The sequence below is a fragment of the Nycticebus coucang genome, chromosome 12, assembly GCF_027406575.1.
Source record: "Nycticebus coucang isolate mNycCou1 chromosome 12, mNycCou1.pri, whole genome shotgun sequence".
Classification (NCBI taxonomy): Eukaryota; Metazoa; Chordata; class Mammalia; order Primates; family Lorisidae; genus Nycticebus; species Nycticebus coucang.
In genome coordinates this window covers 111,887,613-111,900,511 of record NC_069791.1, presented here as the reverse complement: position 1 = coordinate 111,900,511, position 12,899 = coordinate 111,887,613, and the positions used below count along the sequence as shown (strand labels likewise).

General features: G+C 45.2%; 1 protein-coding gene across 12 annotated transcripts in view; it reads right to left on the bottom strand.

Moving 5' to 3' along the window:
* Positions 1-12,899, bottom strand: part of MRTFB (myocardin related transcription factor B) — a 371,831-nt gene that overhangs the window by 29,799 nt on the left and 329,133 nt on the right. For all 12 annotated transcript variants that reach the window (XM_053554572.1, XM_053554574.1, XM_053554580.1 and 9 more), the window contains 2 exons: positions 10,963-11,100; positions 6,649-6,896 (listed from right to left, as the gene is read on the bottom strand). In XM_053554572.1, the coding sequence (XP_053410547.1) occupies positions 6,649-6,896; positions 10,963-11,100 (386 nt within the window). The remainder of the gene's footprint in view (positions 1-6,648; positions 6,897-10,962; positions 11,101-12,899) is intronic.

The following is a 12,899-nucleotide window of genomic DNA, read 5'->3' as shown; positions in this document are numbered from 1 at the left end:
TTAGGCTCAGTAAAGCTGTTCTCTGCGTCAGCCTCGCCCTGGGAGCTTCCCAGGTCTGTGAGTCGGTACCGCCTCAGGCAAATCCTTTACTCACCAGTTGTTGTCGGCCTCCTCTGGTTGCCCAGGGAGACAGGGGGTGTGGCTTCAGAATATCCGGGACTGAGCCGTATTGCTGCTAAAAGACGGCTGCTGCTCTGAGCCTCAGAGAACTGCTGCTCTGGTGTGGTTCCCTCTCAGCCGACCGTCCTCTCCTCACTCCCATGCCCCAGAGTCAGCGCTGACCAGCTGCAATTTAGGCACTGTCCACACCCCTCGAGAAACCACCCAAGAATCTGAACTCCTGGGGGATAGGCCTCCAGACCTCAGACTGAGTGGAGGTGAGTGCTGGGAGCTCAGAGTTGCAGGTAGAAAATATATACAGTTTTACACAGTTTTATGCCTGGCCGTATTGCTGCTAAAAGATGACTGCCGCTCCGTGCCTCAGGGAACTGCTGCTCTGGTGTGGTTCCCTCAGCCGACCGTCCTCTCCTTGCTCCCATGCCCTGGTGTCAGCACTGACCAGCTGCAGTTTAGGCACTGTCCACACTGCTCGAGAAATCACCCAAGAATCTGAATTCCTGGGGACAGGCCTCCAGACCTCAGAGTGAGAGTGGAGGGGAGTGCTGGGAGCTCAAAGTTGCAGGTAGAGAATATATACAGTTTTATACAGTTTTATGCCTGGCAGGAGAATGCTATGGCACCCTAGTAGGGGAGGCAGGTCCAGTTTTTAGAGGGTCTCTCCCATGGAGTGTAGTGGGAGGACCTTTGAACTCTGCCCGTTTGTTTGTGGGGCACTCCAAGCCGTTCTCATGGGGGAGCGGACTCCGGTCTGCTTGGTGATGGATTTTGTACCTTTTGTTTGTATCCTTGTGGTCGCAGCTCACCTCAGCAGGGTTGATGTGCTTTCTTCAACCATCTCTCTTGGTACAGCTCAAATCTACCAGGTTACTTGCTAAATTTTTGTCCTTTAACTCTCCTTCTGGACGGGAGCCTCTGTGGAAAGCTGGCTTCCGTCAGCCATCTTGTCTCCACCCCAAATTCTAAAGTTAGGTGCTTTGTACTCATTTCCCTAAATCCCTTTCCCCATCAAAGCCAGATCCCTCCTTAATGTCTTCCAACTGTGATATTCTCGGTTTCCTTTTCCCATGATTGATGCTTATTAAACAAACATGGACATGATGGTTGACACTGTATAGCCAATTCCATTGCAGCCTCAGGTTTTATTGTCACATACAAAGCCTTGGTGCTAATGTCAAAGAGATTTGGAATTCCAGCTTCTGATATGGGGGTCCAAGTTAACAAGTGAGAGCCAGTTGGATGAGCTTTCTCCAAGGAGGTTCAGGAAGGCTGTGGTGGAAGCCAGTGCTGGCTCTGTCAACAGCTAGCTCTTTTGAGAAGGAATCCTACTCTGTCACTCAGGCTATAGCTCAGTGCAACCTCAAACTTCTGGGCTCAAGAGATCCTCCCGAGTAGCTGGGACTGCAGGTACCCGTTACCATGCCTGACTAATTTTTATATTTTTAAAAGAGATGGAGTCTCCTTCTTGTTCAGGCTGGTCTCAAGCTCTTGAGCTCCTCCCAGAATGGTAGGATTACAGGCATGAGCCATGCCCCACCAACAGCTAATTCTTGACATCCATCTTGAGGTCTTTTTAAACCGCCTGAATTTATTGAAGTTAAACAACTTAAGAGTGAGATGAAGTTTCTTGGAGGTTGGATGAAATAACAAATATTGTTATTCTCTCTTCTAAAAATTCAATTTTAAAATCTCAGGTTAGGTATAATCAATACGGATGATAAAACAAAACTATAGTCTAGAAAGAAGGAAGGAAAAGAAGGGAGAGGAGGGGGGAGACTGTGGGGGAGGTATTTGGTGGGACTTCACCTGATGTGCACAATGCAATGGTACATTTCAAAACTATTAAGAGCAGAGAATAAATGTCCTACCACAACAAATAAGTGAGGTGATGGTTATGTTAACATGTTTGATGTAAGCTTTCCCCATTGTATATCAAATCAGCACATTATACCCCATAAATGCATGAATGTACACAGTTATGATTTAATAAAAAATAAAATCTCAGGTTAGAGTTATAAAAAACTATTTTCTTTAATGTTTCTTAACCTAATTTTCATTCATTGCTGTCCCTCCAAGGGGTCCTTTGGAGACATTTTTATCCAAATTGCCAGTCCCTCTGAAGTCTCACTGCAATTGATGCACTGCCTGTGGGCAGACCTGCCTCTCCTACGTTTGCCTGCTTCTCCTGCCTGTGCCCGTCCTAGGCATCTGCCTCTCGTGCGTGTGCCTGTCCCGGGTGTCTGCCTCTCCTGCGTGTGCCTGTCCCGGGCATCTGCCTCTCCTGCGTGTGCCTGTCCCAGGGGTCTGCCTCTCCTGCGTGTGCCTGTCCTGGGCGTGTGCCTCTCCTGCGTGTGCCTGTCCTGGGCGTCTGCCTCTCCCGGGCATCTGTGTCCCGTGCGTGTACCTGTCTGGTGTGTCTGCCTCTCCTGCATGTGCCTGTCTTGCATGTCTGCCTGTCCTGCCTCTGCCTCTCCAGGACGTCTGCCTCTCCTGCGTGTGCCTGTCCTGGGTATCTGTCTCTCCTGCGTGTGCCTGTCCCGGGCGTCTGCCTCTCCTGTGTGTGCCTGTCCCGGGCGTCTGCCTCTCCTGCGTGTGCCTGGCGCGAGCGTCTGCCTCTCCTGCATGTGCCTGGCGCGGGCGTCTGCCTCTCCTGTGTGTGCCTGTCCTGGTTATCTGTCTCTCCTGCGTGTGCCTGTCCCGGGCGTGTGCCTCTCCTGCGTGTGCCTGTCCTGGGTATCTGTCTCTCCTGTGTGTGCCTGTCCAGGGTGTGTGCCTCTCCTGCGTGTGCCTGTCCCGGGCGTGTGCCTCTCCTGCGTGTGCCTGTCCTGGGCGTCTGCCTCTCCTACCTCTGCCTCTCCCGGGCATCTGTGTCCCCTGCGTGTACCTGTCTGGTGTGTCTGCCTCTCCTGCATGTACCTGTCTTGCATGTCTGCCTGTCCTGCCTCTGCCTCTCCTGCATGTGCCTCTCCTAGGCGTGTGCCTGTCCTGGGCGTCTGCCTCTCCTGCCTCTGCCTCTCCCGGGTGTCTGTGTCCCCTGTGTGTACCTGTGTGGTGTGTCTGCCTCTCCTGCGTGTACCTGTCTTGCATGTCTGCCTGTCCTGCCTCTGCCTCTCCAGGGCGTCTGCCTCTCCTGCGTGTGCCTCTCCCAGGCGTGTGCCTGTCCTGGGCGTCTGCCTCTCTTGCCTCTGCCTCTCCCGGGTGTCTGTGTCCCCTGCGTGTACCTGTGTGGTGTGTCTGCCTCTCCTGCGTGTGCCTGTCTTGCATGTCTGCCTGTCCTGCTTCTGCCTCTCCAGGGCGTCTGCCTCTCCTGCGTGTACCTGTCCTGGGAGTCTGCGTCCCCTGCGTGTGCCTGTCCAGCCTCTGCCTCTCCTGTGCATCTGCCTGTGCCTCATCACACAGAAGAGCGACAAGCGCAGATGGCCTCAACCACCTTTTGCTCCCTTATGAGAGCATTATACCTTTGGGAATGGACTATTTAAAGTCATTATTCTACTCATGCTATCTTTTTGGTTGAGAGTCTGTATTATTCTATTTATTAACAGTCTGGTATTTAATTCAATCTTTGAAATAACAGAAATATGTTAATCTATATTTCTCTTGAATTAAAGAATGAAAAGAGAGTAGTAGCTGATGAATGGGATAGCTGTGTAGATAAGATACCTGAAGTTCAGAGGGACTAAGGGTCCACAACTTCCAGTGACCTTTCAGCCAGGGTGCAGACAGTGTGGGCCTAAGCTTTTGCTCCTTCTGTGGTAGTAAAGGGCTAGAAAGGGCTACAGGATATAGGGAAAACTCCACTGCTACAAGGACTTTCAGTTTCTTGTAATAGAATTTTAGTAAAGCTAAACTGTGTCAGAAACAAGGTTTCCATTTTTAGGATCTGGAAATTAAAGGATCCTGGACTTATGTTCTGTCTTTGTATTGTGAAATAATACACAAAAGTAAGTATTCTTTCCTTTTCCTAGGTCCTAGGCCTTTTTGTATGATATTGCCCTTGGGCAGGCTTGGCTATTTTAGTGGTGGGAATGTCTGAGTAGCAGAGGGGAACTGCAGGGCCCAGGAAAGACAAAGAAGCATCAAGAGTCCCGTATCCTCAACCTCAGGGGTGTTCTTCCCATCTACAGAGCTGGTCCACACAGCCGTGGTCTTCCATTACAGAAAGATTGCTGCATGGATAGATATACATGGAACACAAAAACCCTTTGATGGGATTTTCAGTTGGACGGTTTCTTTCCTTATCTGGGTCAATAGCAGTAATTCCTCCTAGACTCACAGTGAGCATCAAGACCATGTCAGGAGTTAAGCACATGTGAGTAGTAAACAGCCTGAACCATCATTACCATTGTCATTGTTATCAGTGCCCAATGCCAAACGAGGGTGGCAGAAGAGGACGCCTCTGCCATGCAGGATGCCTCCCAAGGACCCAGGCCACGCTGCAAAGCAGCAGCAGTTTCTCTGTGATTCTCTTCTAATTCTCTGCGGCCTTACCTGGCTCCCTTCCAATGTCAACAGCTGGCTTGGGCTCGCTTGCTCTTAAAATACTAACATGCTACAGAATTCTTTCTCCTTTATCTCTTACTCTAATTTTTTTATTTTATTTTATTTTATTTTTTTTGGCTTTTTTATTTTATTTCGTTGCTTATTTTTTATTTCTTTACTTTTTTTTTTTTTGTTGAGACATGGTCCCACCCTATGCTCCTGAGCAGAGTGCAGTGGGCGTGGTAGCTCACCACAACCTCAGACTCGGGCTGCGGGCACCCCGTTGCCTCAGCTCCGGAAGCCGCTGGGATTACAGGCGCTCGCCGGGGCGCCCGGCTGGGTTTTTCCATTTTTTTCACGAGTCGGGGTCTCACTGTCGCTCAGGCGAGTCACGAACTCCTGAGCTCAAGCGATTCTCCCTCCTCAGCCTCCCACAGTGCTGGGATTACAGGCGTGAGCCACCGCGCCCGGCACCCTAATTTTTTTAGATTTAATAAGGTCTGGATTACTAATAGGTTTAATTTTCCTCAAGATATTGGAAACTTGAAACGAAAAAAAAAAAAGAATTGATAATCATTAACATATGAGAAGTTGTTTCTTAACAGAGAAACTTTTTAGTGGGTTTTAAATCCTTTTCTACTCCTAGAAAATATGGATCATCTATGAAGCCATGCTTAGTCTTACATGTGGGAGACAAGTACAATTTCTACAGCTCATGTGAGCATAAGCTGAATAGTTTGGTTACAGAGAACATTTTTTCCTTATAATGAATGAGCTTTTGCATCATGCTGTAAAATTAAATGCCAATTTTACTTTCTCCTGAAAAGTTAGGAAAATGAAGATAGGCTCTTTGTATTTTTTATATATGTTTTTCAGAAAAAGCATATTAGGGATGTATATCTATTAGCTAGGAATATCTTCCTATGAATTCAGGCTTAGGAATTGCCAAAACTCACTGCCTTCTGTCCCTCATAATTGGGTTCAAACTTTGGGAACATTTTCCCTCTCTATAGCTGCTGGGAACATTTTCCCTCTCCATAGCTGCTGATCTCTGGAAACATGCTCTGGACTGTGGGCCCTTCTGTCTCGCATCAGCTCCAGACTCCCCTTCGATACCAGCATCTAGCTTCCTTCCCTGCATTTCAGTTGCACTGCCTGAGCTCTGCCCTCCCGAATGCTCAGTTGTCTGTCTGCCATGCCAAGGAAAGTCTTCTGCTCAACGTCAAGTCTCTCCAGGCAATGGCTTGACTCAATTTTGTCTTCCACTTTTCTTAAAAATTAATCACATTTTCTGTCCTGGAGGTTTTTGTCACCATCCAATAAACAGGTGCTGCTGTCTCCTTCCTCCACATGGGTGTTGTGCCACCACCCTGTGCTTGGAAGGGGCGTGTAAGCCCTTCCACAGAGAAATCTCCTGCCTTCTCCACAAAGCTTTCCTGGGCCATTCCAGTTTCATGCCCACCTGTCTTTTCTCTTAGCTGTTTACGTCAGGCCTTATGCACTGTATGCTTATCTCACAGCATCTAGTACTGTTTTGAGTCTATAACAGGTAGAGCTTTCCTGGGTGAATAATTGGGAACAGGCATTTTTTTTTGAGACAATCTTAAGGTATTCCCCTGGGTAGAGTGCTGTGGCATAATACTCACAGCAACCTCCAACTCTTGGGCTCAGATGATTTTCTTGCCTCAGTTTTTCTATTTTTAGTAGAGAGGCTGGTCAGGCTGGTTTCAAACTCATGAGCTCGAGCAATCCACCTGCCTTGGCCTCCCGGTATGCTAGGGTTACAGGCTTGAGCCACTGTGTGTGGCTGGAACAGGCATTTCTAACTTGTAAAAGTTTGAAACCTATTCTGGAGGACAGAAACTAGACTGGAATGTAGGCCATTCTCACTATGCAGACTCCAGACACTATGTAATAAGCTTTGATAGCAACAAAATGAATATCATCATTGAGCACAAATAAATCCCAACATCCAACCTTTAGTAATTTGTGTTCCTCATAAAAACCCCAGTAAAATCCACTTTAGGAAGCCAGCATTGCCCTCGCCCGTACTTGAATGGAGCAGGCAGGATGGTCTGGTAGTTGTAGTGTTGCTTCTGCTGGCTCAGGATTTGCAGCTGCAGGAAGAGCTGCTGCTGCTGCAGCAGGCGGGCGTAGTTGGAGTCCATCTGCGGCTCGCTCTTCTCCCCCTTCTGGTCCGGTGGGATGTACTGGTGGTACTTTAACTTCTTTACCCGTGGTTTGGGATCTTTGCACTTTTTGCTACGGTGTTTGTCATTTGGAGTCTTGGGATGGCTTTGCTGTTTTTGAGAAAAAGATAAGAACATTCAGAGATACTACCACATGAAATCTATCCTACCATGTGCCTAAATGATTTGAAATTAAAAGGCAATACACCTTAGAAACAGGTATAGCCACTCTGGAAAGCAGTATGCCAAATACATTTCAAGAACATTGACAGACTTGGGGTGGTGGCTTATGCCTGTAATCCCAGCTCTCTGGGAGGCTGAGGCTGGAGGATGGCTTGAACTCAGGAGTTTGAAATCAGCCCAAGCAAAAGTGAGACCCTATTTCTACTAAAAATAGAAAGAAAAAAATGAGCTGGGTGTTGTGGTGGGCACCTGTAGTCCCGGCTACTTGGGACGCTGAGGTAGGAAACTGCTTGAGCCCAAGACTATGAGGTTGCTGTGAGCTAGGCTGATGCCATCGCACTCTAGCCTGGGCGATAGAGTGAGACTCTACCTCCAAAAAAAAAAAGAGCCGTGCCGTGACAATCCTGAGCATGAATGAGATGCCAACTCTGCCCAAAACAGAAAAATTAGTCAGATGTGGTGGTACCTGTAGTCCCAGCTACTAAGGAGGCTGAGGCAGGAGGACAGAAGAATCTCTTTAGACCAAGAGTTCAAGGTTGCAGTGAGCAATGATGATGCCACTGCACTCCAGTCTGGGTGACAGAACAAGACCCTATGTCCAAAACAAACAAACAAACAACCCCCAAACAAAAAAAGGCACCATGCTCTATGGCAGCGTTGTTCCTTAGGGTACGCATGGGCAAGATTCAGCCCAGCTTTATCTATTAAAAAGTAACAAACATTCACCGTGAGGCTCCTGTGAAGATGTACTGCTAAATGCTTACATATATTATCCCATAGTAAAAAATCCGGTTGTACACTAAATATACAACGGGGAAGAGATTATTCTTCATTAAAACTATGTAATATTAGAATACTGTGCATAATATTTAAAAATAAATACCTCTAATGAGAATAAAAGAATATAAAATGATCTTTAAGGAAAATATAAAAATTAAAATGTTGATAATATGAATATGGATTTAAAAAGTTTTTTAGAAATACTACATTTTTACTTTGAAGCATATAAGACCATGCATCATTCCTCATTGTTTTTTTAAATTTAAATTTTTTTCCTTCTTGACATTTAACTTGACCTCATACTATGGCTAAGAACTGGATGACTTTTTCCTGAGTTCTTTCCTTTTCCTCAATTTGTAAGTTATCAGTTCACTTTTCTGCTTTTCAGTATTCAATTATAAGATAACTTTACCTGAAAAAAAGCTACCCAAACAAAGAAAAAAAAATATAGGAAATTATTCCTAAAGTTGCTTTAGGCAACATACTCAACTTAATAAAAACACTTTGTGAAGTATTACATTAATGTTATATATATATTCATATCCAAAGAATTAGGAAATTGCAGGAAAAAAAATACAAAGAAGAAAAATACCATCATATTCTCCAGATCAGAAATAGTCACTATTAGCACTCTTCCATATACTCTTCCTTTGCATGTTTTTTGAAACAGAGTGGCTCTACTGACATTTCCAATTAGGTAATTCTGGATAGTGGGTGCTGTCCTGTGCCCTGTGGGGTGTTCAATGGCACCCTAGCCTCTAGCCCCTAGATGCCAGTAGCACCTCCCCATGTTGTGATAACAGAAATGTCTCTATGCAAATGCCTATGGGGTACAGGGGTAAAATTACCTCCTGTTGAGAACCATTGGTCTCCTCCATGCCTGTATTCATATAACTGGCTATATGAACAACATAAAACCATGCCAAAGAGTCTCAACTTTAAATTCATGATCACCAAGTTCAAGGGCTCTTCCTAGCTATCTGCCCATCCTATCATGTTTTTCTAGTCCATTTATTTTCCTACTTTTCTAAGATACTACCTCCTATCTTCTCTTTTCCTTCAAACCTTTACTACCTCCTCCTCAGCCTCAGTATCAATTGCCCTCATTGCCTAAACACTGATAAAATACAAGTGATTGGCACAGAGCTTCCTCATGTTCCCACTGTCTGCCTGCCCAGGTGTGCATGTGGCTCTCTTTCCTGTGGCTACGGACCAGCCCCTCCCAAACTAGGTCCTGCTGCTTTGCACACTGCATGCAGTCACTGTTCCACCAATCCTTGCCCCTCATGGATCATTCGCCCAGGCTCACAAACATCCTCTTTTGACCCCACATTCCAATCAAGCTGCAGACCTATTTCTCTCCCTTCCAGCAGAGATCCGTAGAAAAGCTTTCTTTAACACCATTTCCAATTATCTTTCTCGATTTCTCTTGTACCCACTACAACTAAATTTTCAGAAAATCTTATAAAGGTTACTCTGTTTCAACATAGGCAAACCCAGGGCCAGTCCCCAGCATTCCCCTCACCTGACAAAGTCTCTAGCACCCCTCTCAACTGACCCAGTCCCAAGCACTCCTCCCACCTGACCCAGTCCCCAGCACTCCTCTCACCTGACCCAGTTCCCAGCACTCCCCTCACCCTGACCCAGTCCCCAGCACCCTGCTCACCTGACCCAGTCCCCAGCACTCTCAACTGACCCAGGCCAGCACTCCCCTCACCTGACCTAGTCCCCAGCACCCCTCTCACATGCCCCAGTCCCCAGCACTCCCCTCAACTGACCCATGACAGCCTTTGCTCCAGTTGATTTCTTCCTTCTCTTTCATTTGGCTTCTGGGCACTACTAGACTCTCTCACTATCTCCCTAAAGTACTTAAGGACTCAGTCTGCACTTCTTTATCTACACGTAGACTCTAGGAAATTTTCCTGGGTTTCACAGCTTCGAATGCTATTTATATTCCATATTTTTATTACCCCCTTGCTGAGGGCCGTTCTTGTCTGTCCAGCTGCCTCTGGACATCTCTGCTAGGTGAACACTCAGCATCTCATACTCCCAGAGTGTTCCTTTCCATCAAAGGAAGTGTCAACTCCAAATTTCTACTTGCTTAGACAAAAAATGGTAGATTGGTTCATGGTCTTCCTTTTCTTCATGCCACATACCCGACCTATCAGCAAGTCCTGCCAGCTTAGCCTTCAGAATCCAGCCAGAAGGCTCGACGCCTGCAGCTCCAGCAGACAGCAGCGAGGACATGCTGTGTGCCGATCCAGGAGACGCTGCCCTGCCTCACACGAGAGCTGCAGGAGGCTGAGGACGCAGGAAGACTAGACTAGAAGTCGGGAGATGGGACCCTTCCTGGCTCTGTCGCTTCTTAACTTCTTTGGGCATCAGTCTCCTCATCTGAAAGGTGGTAAGAGGACGTTAACTCTAACGTCCTTTTGTGTTTTAAAAGTTTGTTATCTATATTCTGCTAGTTTTTGCAGAAGTTGTCTCTGAAATGATTAAACTATTCCACAGTTTATTCTCCCACCTACTTTAGAATGTATAAACATGATTTTAAGAACTTTAGAAATGTGCTTTATATTAAAATTTTTAATCTTCCTTGGGATTTATTCCAGCTCAATTATTTCAACCAAATAAAATGTAGGGAAGAGTGCCACAGATCTGAAGCTTATCTGAGGAACAAAACAAGCTTCATCTGCCAAATCTGCTAAATCAAAAACCATATTTGCTTCTCTAAAACTTTTCACCTGTCACATAATGTATCTGGAATAGCACTGGGTTTGACCTTACATGTAAGGTCCAAAGCCATGTTACCATCAAAGACATCTGTGAGATTGCTGAATCTCAAGTGCTGTGCTGAAGCAACACTACCTTAATTCTGTTTCTTTCCTGTTTCATTTTAGTGACCTGGGTGGCAAAAGAATTGGGAGCTGCTAATAAAATGTTTCCTAAAGCTTTTCTGCATAGCCCAAGAAGTTTTAAATACACGAAGTTTTGTATTATTTTTCTGTGACTGTAGGACAATTTGTTAAACATGGCAGCTTAACATACAAAGGCCCCATCTAGCAAATCTTTCCATGGTCTAGTATTCAAGTTTTCAGGGTAAGAGGCAGGCTGGAGAATTGGGATAAATAAATGCCTTTGTGTTCTGTTTACAGGGCTACAGACAGAGTCACAGGTAATGCCACTCAACCCAGTGTGTGCCCAGAGTACTCACCTTTACTAGTGCAGGGCCAGGCTTTACTGAGCACACAGTGTTTGTGGGGAGGACAGGAGCTGTGGACCTTGTGGGAGGCTGATCTGGAGTTGAAGGAGTTTTCAAGAATTCAGGAACTGCTGGGGACACTGAAGTAAACTGGTGGAAAAGGTAGAGAAAAGGAATAAGTCTGTGAAATTAATGACCATGAAAACAGAAAAACTGCAATTACAAGTGAATGACCTAATTAAAAAAAAAAAAAGCCCAGCTGGACAAGGTGGCTCACACCTATAATCCAAGCACTCTGGGAGGCCAAGGTGGATGAATTGCCCTGAGCTCACAAGTTTAAGACCAGCCTGAAACAGAGCGAGATCCCCATCTCTAAAACTAGCTAGGTGTTGTGGTGGGTGCCTGTAGTCTCAGCTACTTGGGAGGCTGAGGAAAGAGAATAGCTTGGGCCCAGGAGTTTGAGGTTGCTGTGAGCTGTGATGGTACGGTACTCTACTAGGGCGACAAAATGAGACTGTCTCAAAAAAAAGAAAAGAAAAGAAAAGAAAAAAGAAAAAAACAAACCAGTAGAAAAGAAACAAAGGAAAAATATACTATTATGTCTGAGACTGAGATGGTGGCATAACATGCTTTACCTCAGTGGAGCTAATTATTTAGTCTTTGTCCCAGCAGCAATGAACAGCTAAAGCTAAATAAGGTTAGATTGACTAAGCTCTAGTGTTTTCTCAGAAATATGGTCAGAACCACCTTTTTTGGGGCAGAAAAAAAGTCTATGACTTTTGTAAAAATGATCAAAACAATATAAAGTATTACTAAGATTTACTTGGCATATAGGTCACACTGTGCCTGGCTTCTGTCACAGAGCCTGATGAATCCCCCGCCACACCCCACACCTGTGGTGGGACAAATCTCACCATGGACACTTGCTCCATGCCTGGGCCTTAAATGTACTTTATGATGTGAGTTCCTATTACTAACCCTGGCTGTATTCTCATTCCCTCTATTCACCCAGCTTCTAGCAACAAGAGAAGAAGTGAAGACATATTCTGTTAAGAATAATTTGTCTCACTGACAGTGCCATCTTAAAGCAAGAAGCTATTTTGTTACTCAGGCTCAAGTCAACAATTACTGAATCTCAATGTGGAGTCACATGTTAACCAAGGAAGCTACAGAAGGCTTTGCCAGGTTTTATCAATTCTTACTTCTAATCACTTCAAACAGATTTTAAGTCTTTACTTAATGGAAAGAGATGTTACTACTATAACAAACTAATCAAATGTTATTACCAGCTTATGTTTAGGAAAAGTGTCTTCTTTTATCATTTTTACTTCCCCAAACAACTCAAATTCATCAGATCAACAATTAAAATCAGTTCCCCTGTTGAAGTGAGTTTAAAAATAGCAAACTGTTATTTTCCCTCCTTAAAATAAATGACCTGAAATCTCAGAGGACTATTAGCAGCATGAAAAATGAAGGCTTGCACATACTAGTTACTCAGTAAATATCTGTTTAACTGATGAATGGCCATTTCTTCTGGCTTTCGTCATGCTAGGTCACACCCTCAGTCCAGCTGTGCCAGCATGTGGCCAGTGTGCAATCAACTGTACATGCCCACACCAGCTCTCTCCCTGAGGCTGTGGCCACTGATTTCAGCTTTTAAGTAATTATTAGTAACTGTGAGTGTTGACAATGTCAAAGACTTACTTTGTAAAGATGGTTGTACTTTCATTTTAAAACAGAAATGAAAGAAAAGGACTCATTCAAGAGGTACGATACCTACATTCCAGGCTGACTCTGCCCCAAATAGCCCTGCAGTGTCAGCTCCTAAAGTGAACCTCTGACCAATGAAACCTTATGTCTCAAATTACAGACGATGCCAGATGATGACTTTCTTACTGGACATTGTTTTCCTTTCGCCCTGCATATTTTTCAGAAATGAGGACACTTAT